The 19,603-nt window shown below is 33.5% G+C and overlaps 2 protein-coding genes across 2 annotated transcripts in view; one reads left to right on the plus strand and one right to left on the minus strand.

The window, feature by feature from the left end:
- LOC136811513 (L-seryl-tRNA(Sec) kinase-like) overlaps positions 1–19,603 on the minus strand; it is a 402,790-nt gene that overhangs the window by 45,023 nt on the left and 338,164 nt on the right. The window lies entirely within an intron of this gene.
- Positions 16,813–18,689, plus strand: LOC136811558 (uncharacterized). Its single transcript, XM_067068180.1, has one exon. It carries the CDS (start codon positions 16,851–16,853, stop codon positions 18,687–18,689), a length of 1,839 nt encoding a protein of 612 aa, XP_066924281.1. The 5' UTR covers positions 16,813–16,850.

The following is a 19,603-nucleotide window of genomic DNA, read 5'->3' on the forward strand; positions in this document are numbered from 1 at the left end:
AGTGGAACCCTACAATCGCTGGCCGTACCCAAATGAAGTTAGGGAAGTAGGGCGAGCTGTTTTGCGTAAATATCGTCTTTTGGAAGAAAAAGAAATTGGAAATGGCGACGGAAAGGTATTTTTTTACCCTAAAAAGGGTTCTTTCTAATTCAAAAAATATTTGAAATTTCTTTGAAAAATTAAGGGTTTTGAAACGCTACCAGTGATGGCAGGTAGTAGGCCCACCCTACTACCTAAGAGAATTTTGAATCTGACAGCTACCATTTCATTGCACCACCTACAATTAGACACAGCATTGTAGATAAAATATTCTAGTTTCAACTACCTCGTGTATTTGCCATAGTGTTTAATTAAAAGATAAGAGTTCTCACGCCTAGTGACTGATTATTTTCCATTTTATTTTTCAGTATATGATAATCAAGCTCTTGAGACGCCTTGAGAACAAAAAGTATGAGGCAAAGGCAGAGAATGGCGAAGATCCAAAGAAAAATCAAAGTTCCAAAAAGAGAAAAATCGAATCAAAAAGACCTTCCAAGAAGCGATTTGCAAAGACCTTTGCTGATGAGGAGATGGCTCTTTCCCCCATGAAGAGGACGATTTCTCCATGGTTTCATCAAAATCCAATGATAGTGACATATCTGACATTGACAGTGAGAGGTAAGCATCTATTCTATGAATCTAGTCATTATTTTTTATGTTTAAAAAATGGAAATAGTACTGGTCTTTAGCAATCCACTGCAATACTGGACAATCACAATTTACACTTGTTAGGGTAATTCAAGCCAGTTTAAAAAACCATAACCAATCTATCAGATCTTCCGGTTTTTCAGGTTTTTCGGTTGTTAAATCAACTCTACAACTGTTATGTCAATTAAGTTTTCTGACCGTTAATTTAAGTCTGTCCGCTGGTAAAAAAAGATCTGCAGCTCTGTTAACTTTCTAATTTAAAGGTCCTCTAAATAATGAGAATAGACTACTTAGGTCTATTTGAAAGAAATTTTGTCAAGTTCTCTTCTTTTCATATTGTTCTTTCTGTTTAAAACTACATTAATATCTAGTCATTAGCTCGAACAAACACGATATGGTACATATTTATTTCAGAGGAAAGCTACAACCGGGAAGTGATGGCAAGGCATTGCAAAGAAGAAGGATGAGACCAAGAAAACGTTGAATTATTATCTTAATCTAGAATTTAAAGGCCGACGTAATTAGCTTAAAGTCATCGAATCTAACAAGAGGATTGCTCAAATTCCGGACTACTATTCGTGCTTCCAAGACCACATTGAAGTATGACTATTTAAATTACACTTAATAAGTCCCCCTCGCAAATTATTGTTTTTAAAAGAAAGCTCATCATAGACATTTTTATTTCGACCCCCTCCCCAGTTTGTTAATTTTTAAGAATGGAGTTTTGTATTCCCTTCTAATATTGTCATGTCAGACATCTGTTTGCAGGCTTTTAAACTTGACTTTTTATTCAGGACATAACATAATCATGTTTTCTCAGTCTTGATGAGATTATATTATATCAATTTCCCGATCATTGAAGAAGTGCGTCGTGTTCTGGGGCACGAGACTTGCGATGGATGACATTCACGAACGCTTGTGTTCAACGGCTAGATAAAGAAATGGACAATTTGATTTATTTTGGTGTTGGCGAGAAAAGGATCGAACATCCAGCACGTCCTGGCAAAGGTAGAACCATACCATTTTTGATACTTTAAGGGAAGAAATTTTCGAAACATTAATATTCTCAGTGTTTAAAAAATCACCTCTAAAATTGGTTATTTTCAGGGCAAAATAGGCCATATTCTCTCAACCGCGAAATTAAATTCCGCGAAACATCCGAATTTCGTGCTATGAACCGCGAAATTAAATCCCGTGAAAAATTCTTTCCTTAAGGCTGTATTTTTTTAGTCTTTAATCTGCACTCTTTGAAAATTCCGAGTAATGAGGCAATAGGCTTGTTAAAGGAAGGAAAGTTACCTTTTTTTAATCAAGGGAAGGGGAAATTAAGTTCATAGAAGCAAAATGCTGTAACTTAGTGATAGTCTTTGCTAAAATCATGTAAGATTGTCCTTATGGACAACACTGGAACACTGTTATTTTCATTTTTCTGCTTCTCCTCTTTAGATCACGCGCTTCATCATATCCTACAGATTATTGCTAAGATTTTCCCGGACTCGAAGAAACAGAACAAGAATTAGAATTGAGACTAATGGACCATTCCATTTTATGTCCATTCAGGGGGTTGGACGAACATTTCCAGTGGTGGACTTGAGCAGAATTTCCAGGGGGTCTAAAAGAGTGTTTTCATTATTCCAGGGGGTAGAAAATTATTTTAAAATTTCCAAGGGGTAAGACTAATTTTAGTTCGTTCACCGTCACTTTAAGGTACGAAAAGAAATTTTCCAAGGGATTTTTAGCGATTTTTTCCGTTTTCCAGGGGATCTCCACGCATTTCCAGTGAATCTTTTTTTCACTTGAAAAGGTTCGTCCACCTTCCTGTATAGAAATTTAATAGAATGGCCCAATTTGCAACTATACCATTCTGGGTTTCGGTTTGAATTACTTGTGTTTAAGGCAATTCTTTACAGTATACCAAAATAACGTTTTAACCTCCTGAAGTTTCCACTAGATCATTGTGAAATATTTGATCGAGCTAGCTTTTATTGATGATTTAAATTTTTTATTTTCTTCAGGATAAAAAGAATGTGAGCACATGGATCTCAAAGCGTTCCGCCTAAGCACCGATACTCGTGCTAACATCTACCGATATTTATTTGATCGTTGGTACGAAAATACTATCGTCCGCTCCCAAAACTGAATTTGCTGAACTATTCATCGCCTATCTGGCAACCTTTTATTTATTGGATCTTGAGTATCCGCATTCAGTGGCATTGGTTGGGTCTTTCAATGTTACAATATTTATTATTCCAATCACATGCTATTCAACATGAACTTATGGATGCTTTTACGAAAACTATTGAATGTTATGAAAAGTTCAAGTCATCGTGAAGTCTCTTCCTTCCATCATTTATAGTGCGTGTAAAAGAGAGGAAGAGGTTATTTGCGATTTGACACGTGCTGTGACATTCAATCAAACAACATGAATAAATTCATTATCTACTACCTTATCGGTAAAAAATATTCGCAATTTATTTATTTGGGTAAATATTTAGTTGGGAAAAATTGGTCATTCGCTTACCATCGACTTTTTTAAGCACGATAAGTAAGGTAAAATAAATTCCATGTTATACACACGTTTGATGTCATATATATAGTGTTTTCAGAAAACAATCCAATCGTAGTGCGAGCAAAGTTGAGTCGAGAATTTTTTATTAATTAAGATTTGCTTCACTTGTGTTCTTACGTAGCATGTACGAATTTGCCCACGATAGTCTACGGGCTTTTGTATTTTTCTTTTGTCTGTTGGAATTTTTGTGTGCCATCTTTTTCTCGTAAAACATCTTTAAGCATAAAAATTTCTTCATAAATTAGTCTGCATCCGAAATGCTAAATACAAGCTTTTTCATAAGAAAAGTGTCTTTTCACTAAAGGTGAGAATTATGATTTATTATTTTTTTCTATTGTTCTAAACAATAAATCTATTGTTCTGACTCCGAAATCTCACCCTGATATTCTTATAGACGTTATATTTATTTTAAAAAGCGTGAAGTTCAATTATCATCATTATTATTTGTAATCTAAGGATTATAATAGAAAACGTTGACTAATGGAGTTGTACCTTTGTAGATATTTTATGAATCAAATCTTGAAGATGCTTAAATGCAAAATGCTTAAGTTTTTGCCATATATTAGCCTAGATATGCTTATACAAAAAACATGTAAAGGTCTTTTCTATCACTACCCCCTTCCCTCAATAATTAACTCTCGAAGTTTTTGTCCCAATTTCCAGCTGGAAATACAGAGCTTTTCCTATTAAGTATCATAATCGCTCCTGGCAATTCGGAACAGCTATTTCTTGCTTTTTTAATCTCCAGCTGGAAATAGAGAGCTGTGCCCTTGAAATAAAAAGATTGCTCGCTGGCTTTAGAATAGATACTTTCCTTTTTATCTCCAGCTGGAAATAGAGAGCTGTTCCTCTGGAATTACAAAGTTGTTCCTGGCAAATCGGCTACTTTAAGGAACAAAACAAAAACTTCTTTTGTAGATCTGTTCCTGGCAATGTGGGACTTTTTCTAGACAAAATTTACTTTTCCAGCTGGAAATTTGGAGCTGTTCCGAAAAAACTTAATATCTCAACTTTTTAGAAATATTCTCCTGGATGGCTAAAAGGAACAGCTATTTCGCCTTTTTGCCCCGGTGGCTGCTTCTGTCAGTGATCAAAAGCTGCTTTCACGCAATCAAACACATCATAATGTCAATAACCAATCTGACCCAACAGATTCAGTATTGGCCAGTAATGCCTTAGAGGCAGCAAAACGTACTTGTTCTAAGCCTGCGACCAAGAAGCTTCAAATCACGCCTGAACACATCAAACGAGTGTACGAATCCATTGTTGAGGAGGGTAAGATGTCTTTTCTATCCTTGAGGGATTTTACATTGTTTTTGTGGATTTCTGAGGTTCGAGGACGCGGCTGATATAACCCTTGTAGTATTCAACCAAATGTACATGAAAATATTCAATAAAAAATCGAAAACCAATCAATATAGGATTGGAGCCTGGGTGTTCATTACCAAGCTAGACTCCCAATTTTGCCCAATCGACCTGATCAGAAATTATATTAATAGGGCTGAGATCGTTAACGATGATGAGTTTTTGTTCAGAGGAATGTCTTTCTTTAAAACTCTGAATGACCACAAGCTGAAACGTCGAAATAAGCCTATTTCTTATTCTACTTCAAGATCAGCAGTCCTGAGTCTTATGAAACGAATTGGGGTCAATGAAAAGCTATGTGGGACCCAGAGCATGCATCGTGGAGGAGCTACAATGTGCCGCCAACAACGGGGTAAAAGATCGTCTTTTCCAGAAACACGGTAGATGGAAATCTGTCATAATCTGGAACAACTGATGTCTGCTTCTTTGGGGCTAGGCCTCAAAAAGTTTTATAGTAAATGATGATTATTTAGAGCATTTGATGTCTAATTCTGTGAGGCTAGGCCTCTGATGTTATTTCTTATATTTTTTCAATCGCGTTCTTCTGTTACACCTATTTACAGGGCTTTCTAGACGACCTACTAACAGATTAGAAGAGATGAAAGTAAAATGATAAATAAAGTTATTTTCGTTAGAGTTTACGAATTAGAAAATAAATGAATTTACTATTGTTCTTTTAGCGCTTCATAGTCACGTGATGTTAGACTTTAAAAAGGTCGGCTATCCGAAGCTATTCACAGGTTGTTAGATTATTTACGTGGCACATGGCGCGGTCAGAGATTCTTGGGGGGGGGATTCAAAATGGTAGCTAAAATGTAAACGAATCGGTTGTGACAGCCAAATACAAAAGTGAAAGTATAAAAATATAGGAAGGTAGAGAATGAGAGCGAAGAAATCAGTTAAAAATGTCTCTAAATTTACCAAAGAAGAAGCATTAGAGTGGTTAAAAAAAATTCGTCTTTCTTCAACAGGCTCCAAAGATGAGCTGATCAATCGAATCAAACGTTTCATTCGCTACCCAAAACTTGTAAAAAAGCTGAAGAAAAAAGTTAAGAGACATTACAAGTTTTTGTCCAGTTTGAACCATTTGGAAATTCCTCCTTCTACTGCAAAGTGGTCCAGCAATCATGATTTCTATCCAAACATCACGAGTGAACAATTTAAATCTTGTGCTTCGCAAAAATCAGATGAAGGCAGTTAGAATGTTTCAAAGTAGGAAGATAGTTTCAGTAAGGACAATCCAAGGAAGGTGATTTGTTTGTAAAAGCCATGATCAAGAAATCCTATGGATATCAAACACAGTCAGCAGTTTTGTATTTGAAGAATAATGCACCGTCTAAAGCACATTGTAATTGTCTTGTTGGCTCGTGTGGACTTTGCTGTCATGTCTTGTCCCTATTGTTGTTTCTAAAGTATTTTAATGAGACAGTACATGCAAATCGTCAAAATCCAGAAATGTATCAATAAAAGTAAAAGCCATTATGATGATACAACTACCATGAAAGTCTTCCCCTATGACGAAGACGATTCTTATCGAACAATGGAAAGTTTTGTTGAGACATGGGATATTGTTATGAATGGTAAGGAACAAAAAGATTTATCCAATAATCATAACATAAAACGTGGTTGTTTTTATTAAGAGGAAGCTTTAATTTTTTTTTAAAAACTGCAGAATGCTCTATTGTTAAATGTGGATTTTTCAAACATCCATTTAACACACTTTTGGGTGTAGCCCTGATGCTTTAGGTCCTTCTGGGATTTTAATCGAAATCCAAACTCGTGCTGCCCGATCGTTAACAATAATGGAACTTTCACTTTGACTATCCCCATTATTATCTCCAGTGTCAGTTGGAGATGGATTGCATGTGTATTAATGTCTTATTTGGGTGGGACTATGGTGAAACAAAATGTTTGGTATATCTTGGAAAGAAGCTTATTGGCAATACACTTCATTTTGATACATTGAAACAATTAAGAACATATATATTAGTTTGAGTAAAGAAAACGATTTAGTTTAATTTCATACTCAAAGTTTCATGCCATCCAGAACCAAAACCAGAATACCTGCAACTGTCGAACCAAAACCAATTGTCCCCTTGACCAGAACTGCCAAGCAGCCAGTCTCGTCTACGAAGCGACGCTAAAGACGAACAAAACCGAAAAGAAGTATATCGGATTATGCGAAACTACTTTCAAGAAACGTTTCAGCACACACAAGCTGCGCTAACTAGGGAGAACTATAGAAACAGCACAACCCTTTCAACAGAGTCCTGGAAAACTAAGGAGAAAAATGAAAACCCGACAGTCAGCTTGAGAATAGTTTGTCACAAGAAAGCTTATATCCTAGAAACAAACAACTGCTTATTATGTTTACAGGAGGAATTCGGAATTGATACATGAACTTATTAAACAAGCGAACTGAAATCATCGCCAAATGCCGTCACAGACGGAAATTTCTCCTCGAGACTTTCGAATAATTCTTATTTTGAATTGATGCCAGAAAACTTTTTTTGAAGACATTAAATTGTAGATTTTTATAGAACGTTTATTTCACTGAAGATTGCCATCCTGGATAGCATGAAACTTAACTAAATCGTTTTCTTTAATCAAACTACTATAAAGCTCTGTTATCATTAACCTTGAAATCCGGCGGTTCTCGGCTGTTCTGGCGATTTTTAGAAAGTTCCTTTACCAAAATCAGTTTCATTGAAAATTGAACCATGCTTAATCGTGGACATTCTTATTATTAATGTTTTTGTTTTCAAAAATCAGGCTCTGTCACATTTTGGGCATAGCCATTTTGCATCATTGTGCCAAAAATCAGAAAAAAATAATGAGCCAATCCTGAGAAAAGCTGGTAACAAACGGACGGATACGTATTATTTATGATTTTTTTACAAATTTTATTTGATTGATTGAATTTATATTTATATTTATTACTTCGAAGTTCTAGATTGATTACAATTTTTACCACAGAACAATAATGAACAATGATTAAAGTGATAATAGTAGAACAATGATTGTATATGGACAAAAGTGATTATTGTTGGTGGTTGAATTGGCAACGAAATTCCACTGTACAGTAACTAAATTTATTCGACAATCGTCATTCAACATACTCTACTCCCAACAAGAATGCTTAAAGATCCTGTGTTATGGTACTTCGACAGTAAGTACAAATATTTTTTTCTTTGTGTACTTTTATAAGACTTGGTTTTATTAATCTTTTATGTTTAACCTGTGTGTGTTCTTGTTGATACTTACCAGGCACTATTTGGGAAATTATTATCAAAGATTGAAAGAAACTTTTGTGAACTATTTTTGATGAAATTTCAGTACACTCAGCATACATCATCTAATTTCATGTTTCTTATTTTCCCTTTAAGCTTTTTATGAACGAGGATTCATTAACTTGACAACGCAATATTGCCTCGTTACTGATACTACCACGTTACGTCGTCATTTGCGTTACGTCGTCATTTTCCATCCTTATACACGATATTGTAAACAATTTTGTCCATGAGATCGATGAGATCCCTTGTCATCCCAGTCATCCCGGTCATCCCGCTGGAGAAAGTCCTGAATACGTTATTTCCTGTTTATTCCTGGTTCCTGCTCATCAATATTGCCTTGTTACTGCTACTTATACCACATATCGTTTTCCATCCTTTCACATGACGCAGCTACAAGTTCTAAATTACTATTAAATCTTTTTAATGTAAACAATTTTAGATCACGATATCCTTTGTTGGAAAAAATCCTGAATACGTTGTTACCTGTCTATTTTTGGTTACTACTCGAAATGCTGTTATTAGAATGATGTATCTGTTATGTTTCTGGTTCATGGCATTCTTGATGCAGTTTGGTTGTACTATGGGTCATTTATATTTCAAATTGGTTGGAATATATCGTTGCATGTCTTTTGAGTGTTTTGGTACTTGTAATTGACTCTAAATGGGCACTTTTATAATCTCGCATTTTATTCTTTGTAAAAGTAATTCACATTTTTAGAAAAAAATATATTTGATATATGATAGCTTATTGGTAAGAAAATGCTTTTGAGAAGAATCATTCTAATTATTTCTAATAATTTCCAAACTTTCACTATAAAGCATTAAAAAGCTTTAATCAGCATTTAGTCGTTATAGGCAATTGTAGCGGGTGCCAGTTAGTGAAAGCTATGGCTAGTATAAGTAAGCAAGATTTAACCAAAAGAATAAAATGTAAGGAAAAAATAAATATTCAACTGATGGAATCTGATAAATACTACAAATTGAAAAAAACTACAACTGTACTTGAATTAGCTTTTACAGGTTAAAAGTATTTTAAGACTTGATTCAAAAACTTTACTCTAAAAGTGTTTTTAAGAGTATGTTTGTCTGATATTTTTAGAGAATATTTTTTCCTTTACCAAATTTATTTATTTTATTATTCATTATTTATTTAGTTATTTATTTAGTCCATTTCCATTTATTCATTATAACTGTAATTATTTCGTAATAACCCGCTTGATTTGTAATACCCCGCTCCCACTAAATACTTTTGATCAAAACCATTTTCTCCTAACGTAATTTCACGCGCCAAAACATTCGATTATTTTTGGTAACATTGGATCACAAAAAAGTAAACAGTATTCGATACAAATATTTTGAGTAGCTATCTGGTCAAAGGAGGAAAGTAAAAGAAAAATGTACAAAGAAGACGACAAATTCAAGCTGTTGGATGATGTTGTTCTTTTATTATGGCAAAATTCTAAAAACAAAAACATTGACCCCAATGTTTACATTGAGGGACAATTGATGAATGTTGAAGCTCAGCAAGATTGCTACATTTGGAATGGCTCCTTCGGAAAATCCATCCAAACTACCGTGCCGAGCTGCTATGCCATCCAACCAAATTTAAAAGAGATCGATGGCAAACTCATCTTCACGTTTGACAAACAACTCATCTTGGATTTAAATGTTGCCTTGTCTGTGCAAAGACCTGACTCAGGTACAAATATTTCCATGCTTCAGTTGATCAATTTTCTTCTTTTAAATGGGGAATAGTGCAAAATAGTGTATAGTATTCAAACTTCATTCACTGGTATTAAATTATGCTTTAAAATGATGTTCAACACAGATCAAAACTTCAAAAAACTTCACTATTGTTTCTTTTAAATTACATTCTCTACAGGTCAATCTGCTGTTTCTTCAACTACAAGCTCTGCTCAAAGCTCCAATTCTCAAAAGAAGAGTCCGGCTTCTAGCAAGAAGAAAAAAGAGGAAGATAAGAAAGAGAAGTTGATATGAGAAAACATATTGGGATCCACATCATCACAGGTCATATAGGTACATATAGGTGGTTGCCATGTATGTGGATTTTATGGAAGAAACTTTTGCACAACAATTTTGGCTACGTCATCAGGGAGGGGAAAAGGTAATTTATTTCATTCAGTACATTTATGATCAAAATCATCAACAAATTTAAGTCACTTGTAATGCAATCTATTTTTATTGTACATTAGTTGATGCTGTTTGCTGTTCAAAGTTTTGCATCGAGATCATCATAATTACCAATCTTTTCATTTCAACGTTCTTATTTCTGTTTTGTAGAAAAGTATGCAAAGATTTCCACCAATTGTAAATACAATTCATTCATCCAACGCAAGCCTGTTCATTCTGATAGAAACCCATGTTCGAATCATGTAGTGTATTGTACCGTTTGTGAGGCCCCAATTTTGACATACAATGCCAAGGATCACTACGGTGGTGTACACCCTAACCACGAATTCAATGATTACGTCACAACTAAAGAGAGGGAGGCAATGAAATCTATCTCAAAAAAATCAAAAGTCAAAGGACCAAAACAATAACTAAATTGACATTTGATCAGATCTTTGAAACTCATATTTGTCATTGCCCATTTATAAACATTAAACTATAGAAATAGTATAGTATTTGTTTTTTTAGAGAAGTAATTGTTTTCCATTTTATATTTTAGCCTTATTATGGTTCTTTTTGTTTATTTGTCCAGTGTTATATCATTTAAGTACAACTAGGTATAACAGTTTTATTTCAAAGCAGAATATTTAGAAAGATAATTTGAAAGTCTTTTAAAGCATATAAACTAAAGGAATATTATTGACTTTGAATCTCATAAAACTGCTTAAGAAAGTATGCCTAGGAGTGGGGAATGGCGTATCTGGTATATTTTCTTGATACGTAAGTTTAGTAAATACTGTAGGGCAATTTTAGGGGGTGGTATGTGCATTTTGGAGAGGGAAAACACTTACTCCAAAGTGGAGTAACTGCAAGGGTGGTGGTGTTGGCAAAATTTTTTGAAAATTGCAGTTACTCATCATCATGTCATGGGCTAACTGCGTGACCCCCCTTGCCCCCCCCCTCCCAAAAAAAAAGTGTCAAAAAAATTCATTTTTTATGATTTTCTTCCGGAAAGTCCACCCCTGCTTATCCTCCCCCTACAATTAAGCACATAAGAGTATATATACAGGATATCTGGAAATAAAGGAGAAACCAAGTGTGATATCATTTTCACAGTATTTAGGTAGAAACGGCTCTGTAAAAGTAACACACCTGACGGGATTTACTAGAGTGACCTAACCAGTTGGAAAACAAAATAAGTTTCAATTAAGGTTTAGTCTTCCAAAATTTCAACAAAGTTTTTTTGGTTCTTGTCCGAAAGTTTTTCTAAAAATATTCAAAGTTTTATTTCTCAAAGAGGTATATCTCTACAGGATAAGTAATAAATAGTCGTTGATTTGATATCTTTTTATAGACCTTTTAAAAATTACGTAGCTTTTTTAAATGTGATTTCATTATTTTACTAGTCTAGCAAGCTAGATGACTAATTCATACATAGTAGAAATAAAGCAAAAAGTAATGAATGGAACAATTTTAGTCGTCTAGAAACCTTTGTGCACTAACTCCAAACAAAAGAAAAGTGTCAATATTGCAATTATAATTTTTTCCTGCTCAAAATAATTCTTGAGAAAAAAAATATGTGTGGATTTGTGTATTAAAAGTTTTTCATTTGAGTTGATTTCGTTTTGAGAGATTGTTGTTGCTTGATAAATTGTTTTCTCGCTACGCAAGTTTCTGCGTAGCTAGCCCCTGTATCTATAAGGCTGGAACACCGGATTCTTCCAGTCGTTTATACAAACTAAATCCCGTATTACTAGCTAATAGCCAAGGCTATGATGCGCCCGTTGCAATGTTTTTCTGGGAAACTGACGTCGGTTAGTGATAACCAAGGAAACAAAAAGCAGGAGGCCCAAATAATTACAGTTTCTGTAAACCATTTCAATGACATGTTAAATGAGTCAGAAAGTTGCAATAAAATTTGCTTTTTTAAGTTTTATTTATAAGAACTGCAAGGAAAATGTGTTAAAACAAAACAATATATAGTTTTCTTAAAAATCACACAAGAAGTTTTCTTTGCCACTCCTTTATGGTCCTTGTGCAGGAAAAAATAAATTTAGCAGCTTCCAAGTGTAGAACACCTAAAATCAATATACAACAACAGAACAACAAAAATCAATATTTTTTTTTAAACATAATTCACTCAAAGTCATCTAGAAGAAATTTATTTCAGTAATAAACATAAATAAAATATAAAAAAAAGATAAAATCGATTATCGATTGCAATCAATGAGTAATCTATAAAATATTGATTGCATTGATACATAGTTTATTGAAACAATTGTGAGTATATATTAATTATCTATCGATTGCGTTAATGTATCAATTAGTTATTAAGTCAGTAAAAATCAATAGGTAATCGATGTAATGTACTTAAATTGATACTGATCGACTGCAATCGATATTTAATCATAATTGATTATTTATCAATCATAATCAATAATCGCACCATCTGGATTTTTGTCCATAATTTGTTGAAAAATACTTTGGTCTTACTCAAATTCCAGTAACACTTTATCATAATAAATGATCCAAACCACCCATTGTCTTCAATAGCAAATCGCAGTGGTGAAAAACCCAAACCCATGCATCAATCGCAATCGCAATTAATAACCACAAGAACTGGATTTTGTCCATAATTTGTTGAAAAATACTTTGGTCTTACTTAATCAAATTCCAGTAACACTTTATCATAATAAATGATCCAAAAGTTCATCAAATCATCCATCGTCTTCAATATCAAATCGCAGTTTGGTGAAAAACTCCAAGGCAACAATCAAAAATATGTTCCGTTCGCGTCAGCCGACTGACCAACTTGGCAGACAAAAATTCCTAGTCAGACGAGTCAGAAAATTGTCGGAATTTTTCATCAAGCGAACGAATAAATATTAAAAACTATATATACTTTGAAACCATTTTCCAAAAAACCCGACTAAATTTACTACCGACCGACCGACTCAATTTTAAGAAGATTTTTTACGCGAACGGGACATATTTTCGATTGCCGACCAACCCATGCATCAATCAATCGCAATCACAATAATTAATAATCTGGATTTTTGTCCATAATTTGTTGAAAAATACTTTGGTCTTACTTAATCAAATCCCAGTAACACTTCATGATAATAAATGATCTAAAAGTTCATCAAATCATCTATCGCATCATCGTATTAAATATCAAATCGCAGCAGTGGTGAAAAAACTCCAATGCATCAATTGCAAATCGATAATCGCACCGTCTGGATCTTTGTCCATAATTTGTTGAAAGATAGTAATGAAATTCCAGTATACAATCTAAAAGTTCATCGAATATTGTTCATCATATTATCGTCTTCAATCGAATTGCAGTGCTGAAAAAGCCACCATAATTTGGTGAAAATTACTTCTCTCTTCTTCTTCATTACATTTACATAGGAAATGTATACGTTAGGATACTTCATCCAATAATCCATCCATAACTTTCTCCAAGCCCAACAGGAAAATATGTTTTTTATTGCAATCAACCATCGCATCATCATGGAATGTCATGGAATCATAGCAACAAACCAAAACAAAGCAAAAAATAAGTCTCACTTTTGGTAAAAAATAGTTCATAAAAATCAACGAAAACTAGAGCAAATAAAGTCTTTACACGATGCAAAAAGGCATGTCTCTGATGCAAGAATTAATTTGCCAAGTTAGAGCTAATTCAAAAAGATGAAACTTGCAATGCCAGCATGCAAATGATCAAAAACACTATCGCTTCGGTAGCCATCTTGAATAACCTTTTAATGAATCCGATCGGAAGAAAGATAGGAAATCGGGGAAATACTACGAAAAGTAGTTTAATCGAGCAAGGCTCTTGTCTCTGTTAACATTAACATGCGTAAAAAAAACACAAAATAAAAAATGAATGATCGAGAACAAACATGAATAATCGAGCCGGAAAACTGAATCGTGAGATTTTCCCTAGGTCCTCCTCATTAAGGCGCCCTTGACGGGCGCAATTATTAGTATTTGTATTATTAGTATTACACGCATTATAAACGACTCCAGTCTATTATTTTACATGAGCGAAATAAAAAAAGAAATAAGAAATTTTCCTGAAGTAACTAAAATGAAATGTTTAAAAATATGTACAATATCTTTAAAAAGTCATTCAAAAAAAATAGAAAATCCATCTGGCTTTGTAAGGAGCTAATGATTGAGCAAGCATCTAGTTAAGTTAATCCTGGCTCAATAACATTGAATTTAGACCTATTTAGAATGACCTAATTTCCTTTATAGAAATGTTAAAGCACTCAATCAGACTCAATGTCAAAAGGGTAAATGCATAAAAAAGATTCTAGCCCTTATCTAAAAGTTAACCGAAAGAAGGCAAACCAGACATGGATAAAGCAATAGTAAACTATGTTTTAAAAATTAAAAAAACCTCCATATAATAGTAAGTAAAAATAATACTTTACCTCCTTTTACAAGAAATATCAGCAAAAGATAAAAATATTCTTTATTAAAAAGTAAATCGTCAATACACTTTTTGTTTTTAGAAAAACCATAAAAAAGGTCAGAACCATAAAAGGCACCCATCACAAGGTAATACCAAAGACTACCAAAAATGTATCTCACTAAAAAAAAAATTTAGGAAACTTTGAGGAAAGACAACAAAATAATTTGAAAACCAAAATTGCACAATTATCTTCTTGAAAGTTACAAGACCAACCAAATCTGGAGGTGGAAAAAAGAACAATACAATTTAGCAGGATTGCTGTTTGAAAATGATTATTTTGTTTTTATCAACAAAAAGAATATAGGCACCCTCACAGTATCAAATTTCAAAATGAAAGATAATTTCATTGAAATATCAAAATGAAAAAAACTACTTCTCAAGCACAACGGGTAACATGTCCCTTGGGATACGCATCAAGAAGTATTCTGGGATGTAAACTTTCTCCCAAAACAAACGTGTACTTTTAACAATCCTTTTTTGAAGTTCGGAGTCAGGAAAAATTCTTTCAATACTTGGTGGTCCTTTGTCGCAATACAGAACAAAATCACAAAACTTAGTTTCAGTAATCAACAGCTGGAGCTGAATTTGAAAATAGTACATATGTGATTTTTTCAGGATAAGTTTTTTATCCAATACATTAAAACACTGTATAGATACCTCAGGTTTTAGACTTTTTTCATTTGCCATATCATTGACAATATCTGTGACAGTGTCGAGTCTTAATATTTTCAAACATTTAACCTCGACAACTCCTTCAATCTGGCCATTATTAAAAATTAAACCATCAGGACTAGCAGCTAAATGAGTATATTTTTCATTGACCCAAAGTCCACTAAGTCCAACAGTTGTATTCATTATTTCACCATATTGTCTAAGAGCTGTTTTTTCATTCTTGATACCATAGGTCATATCTGGGATAGAGAAATTGTCAGATTTTCCCCAGAGTTTTTTATTCAATAAATGTTCGATGAGTTTGTAATGAATCATGTTCAGACAGATTCTCTCCTAGTTTTACTTCTTGACAGTTGAAGCAGTAATGCGAAATCTTCTTTGATGGTGCCATTGATCAGAATCAGCTTGATTCATGGTATCTGGAATTTCACCAACACTTTTTGACCCTAAAAATTCTTTATTTGAATACACTGTGAAGTTAAATCATTGTAAATTTCAATGTCATCTTTGTCATAGGAAAATTTTTCACACCTCAAGGGCAAAAGTGACCCCCACATTGAGGTTTTTGGTCATACTGTGTTTCGTGTAATTTCACATGCTTTTTTGCACGTTTCTTGCTTTTATCCCAAGTGCATGGCTCTGAGGTTGATGGCTTCAAAAGAAGATTATTCTCTGAGGAATAGTCAATTTTAATAATAGGGCAGCAACGTGACAACATCTTCCTATTTCACTTGTTCGACAATCACAACCAGTACGTTTCACATTACCACTGACATTACTGACGATAACAAAGACATTCAATGGCAATTCAGCCTTCATTGAATGGTGGACATGAGTACGTAGCATGTACTCTTGCTTGGGCTCATCAAAATTATCTTGGGTGTCGACAACGTTTTCACTTTTTAGAAGGTTGCGTCCTTTTCTAAAAGGTTTTGCAGTCACAGTATCACACGTCGAATATAAATCACCATCGCTGTCACTCGAATCTTGTATACTTGCCGCAGATGCGACAGATTCAACCATATAAAAGTAAACGTGTCCGTAATTGGAATTGTTTGGAATGTTCCTTGATGGAAAATCCTACCATCCAGTGGTGGGTAACTCTTTACCAAAGGGCTTGAAAGGTTTAGAAGTTGATTGTTTACTTTGCTTTTTAGTAGAAGTTGAAGACATGTCTTCAGAGGGTAAAACACCAGAGGTATCTGTAGTAGCATCAGTAGTATGGGTAATAGGCCATTTCACGGTCGCGGTGCATCTTGGGTAATCAGGACCAAAGTTTGAATTTGCCGCCCCGACGATTCGAAAAAAAAATCAAAACATAACAAAAAAAAAATCAATAAATAAATTTTGTGAAGTTGCTGACGACGGCTAAAAACTTGTAAACAAACTCTTTTTGCAAAGTTAGGAAAATGGTGGCTTCTACTGTTAGCTGTCTTTCAGCCTTTTTGAATATTTAGTTAACTTTAACACCTTCACAGTGCATTTTGATTGCACAGGTGTTTCGATGTTTTTATGGTTGAAATTGCATCAGTTCTATCAAGTTGCACTTCATTTCATTTACCCTACACCCTTATTATTATTCCAGGATATGTGAACACTTTGAAAATATATGATTTGCTTTATATTTTTAGATTCAAAAATTCAAGACATCATGTCAGCTTTACAACTTAAAGATTTTCTTGAAATGACCAATGGACAGCTGGAAGCTTACTTGAAAAGACGTGGCTTGAGCAGCACTGGAAATCATGATACCCTTGCTTCACGAGCCTTGAATGCACATGACCAAAATATTCCTGTGAAACAGCTACCTGAAAACTACCCTGTCATACTGAAGAAACACAACATTGAAGACCCATTTACAAGTGAGAATTTTGCTGACGACCATGAACTTTTACCACCTACAAACATCGGACACGTCTTTTCGTACATTTTAATGAAAAAGGCCTTTGAAGCAGAATACATAGGGCAGTATAAAGCACGAAAAGCATATTCATTTTATAAATCTGGTTTCGTTGATAAATTATATTTGTTGAAAGCTTCATCAGACCGAGTAATTGTAAAATCAAGATGCATTCCATCACAAAGGGTGACAGAATCTAAACATAAACTTTGGTTTGTTATAAATTTTGCTTCTGGAGAGGTTTTGTCATCCTATTGTACATGCACGGCTGGTCTTGGTGAAAGCTGTAATCATGTCATTGCAGCACTTTATAAACTTGAGTTTGCTAATGAATACATTAATTCGTTACCGTCAACAAGCCTTCCTTGTGGTTGGAACACACCAGCACGCACAGACTTCACCCCACAAAAAGTTATAAATATTGATTTTGTAAAACACCATACTGACAATAAAACCCCAAAACATAAATTGAATAATGACCGTGTACTTTATGATCCAAGACCCATCAAATATCGAGAGGTATCTGACGACAGAAAGGAATTTTATATCAATACCATTAGAAAAGAATTCCCAATGGCTGTGATCAACAATTGTTTCACTCCTCCACCTAACCTTGACATGCCACCTCCACTTCCAGTCATTGCAGAAAAAATTGTGAGTTCACATCATGATCATGACTTTTTTATCATACAAGAATTCAACTCAAAATTATCTTTCAACGACTCTCAATTAAATGAATTAGAAAAAGCAACACGATCCCAATCAAATTCTAACTGCTGGTGGGAACAGCGTAAAGGAAGGATTACAGCATCCAAATTTTACGAAATTAATTCAAAAATAAAATCGATGGCAAGGTCAAAAACAACGAAAATGAGTAATATGGTTCTGTCCCTTTGTGAACCTAAAAAAGTTAGTGCAAAACCACTAACTTGGGGCAGAACTAAAGAGAAAATTGCTTTAGAGGCATTCATGAAAGTTGAGGGTATTAAACATAAACATGGTAAACTTCTTTCTTCTGGTTTACACGTTTACAAAAGCAATCCGTATCTTGGTGCCACTCCAGACGGCATATTTACATGCAAATGTAAGGATTGCGATGTTCGTGTATGCGTGGAAGTGAAATGTCCATACAGTCTTAGAGAGAAATCCATCAGTGAAGGTGAAACTTATAGAGAACTAGGTTATTTAGAATTGAATGGCAATGAACTAAGACTGAAGAAGAACCATTCTTACTATGCCCAAGTAAATGGTCAAATGGCAATAACTGGTACACAATATTCGTTTTTTGTGGTATGGACACCAAAAGGACCACCTCTCATTCTCAAAGTTGCTTTTGACCAAGAGTATTGGTATGATATGCTACCCAACTTGAGTTTATTCTTTAAATCGTATATTTGTCCATATTTGCTATGCATCAAAAAGATTTTTCATTGTCCTGTGTGCTCAGATATTTGTCTTAGTGAAGAGGAAACTGAAAAAGAAGATGATAAATGTTTTGAATGTGAACAATGTTATTTGTGGTTTCACAACAAATGCTGTATTGAGAGAGAAAATAAAATTTGTATGTTTTGCTATGATAATGAGGAGTAATCCAGTGTACTTTTTGTATGATAATTCTTTACCGAAATAGAAAATAACCAAGACAGTAATTTAGTAATATCTTGAATAGGGAAAGAAATAATGTAGTGCCATTTTGATTCCATTACAAGTATGAATCATCATTTTTTTAACATTAGTAAGAAACTAAAAATTTGAGAGCATAAATTTTACACATGATAACTATGGTAAGACAAATCCTTGATATATTTGAAAGCAATGAATATTCTTCAAATAGATAAATAAAAAAACAAATATTTTTTTTAATAAATATTATCATAGCTACTTTATATTGTTATAATAATCTTGGAACAAAGCTTAATTATTTATTTGCGAAGAATGCTTTAATGTTATCCAAATTTCATATATAGCGAATTGTATGATTATTTTGGTTTTGCGGATAGCGGCCATAAAATACTCAAAATAATTTTTGAGATTACACATTTTATTATCGGGCCTTTATGATCATTCAGAATATTATAGCATTAAAAAAATTTGAGATATTTGAAATTACATATATGAAAATTTTAGAAAGTCATATATTTATTGAATAAAGTTTATTAATTTAATTAGTTCAAAATGAATTATTTATTAAAGAATTATTTATATTATTTATTGTTATTAGGGTTGGACTGTTGAGAAATTATTTAAATTTTATTTAAGTCGATCAATTAATTAAATTTGTTATTTTAATTTGAAAAAAGAAACTGGAAACTACTCTGGTAAACATAATGGCTTTTGTAAATTATTAAAGATTGCACAAACTAAAACAATATCATCAATTATAGGGGCTAATGTCAATGGTAGTTTATTTTGATAAATTATTCTGAAGACTTTCATTCGCTCTATGGCCTGTTCTACATAAATTCTAACATTTGCTATTTTGGATGTTTCTTTTACTTCCTTTT

The sequence above is a fragment of the Clytia hemisphaerica genome, unplaced genomic scaffold (assembly GCF_902728285.1).
Source record: "Clytia hemisphaerica strain Z4C2 unplaced genomic scaffold, Clytia hemisphaerica genome assembly, whole genome shotgun sequence".
Taxonomy (NCBI): domain Eukaryota; kingdom Metazoa; phylum Cnidaria; class Hydrozoa; order Leptothecata; family Clytiidae; genus Clytia; species Clytia hemisphaerica.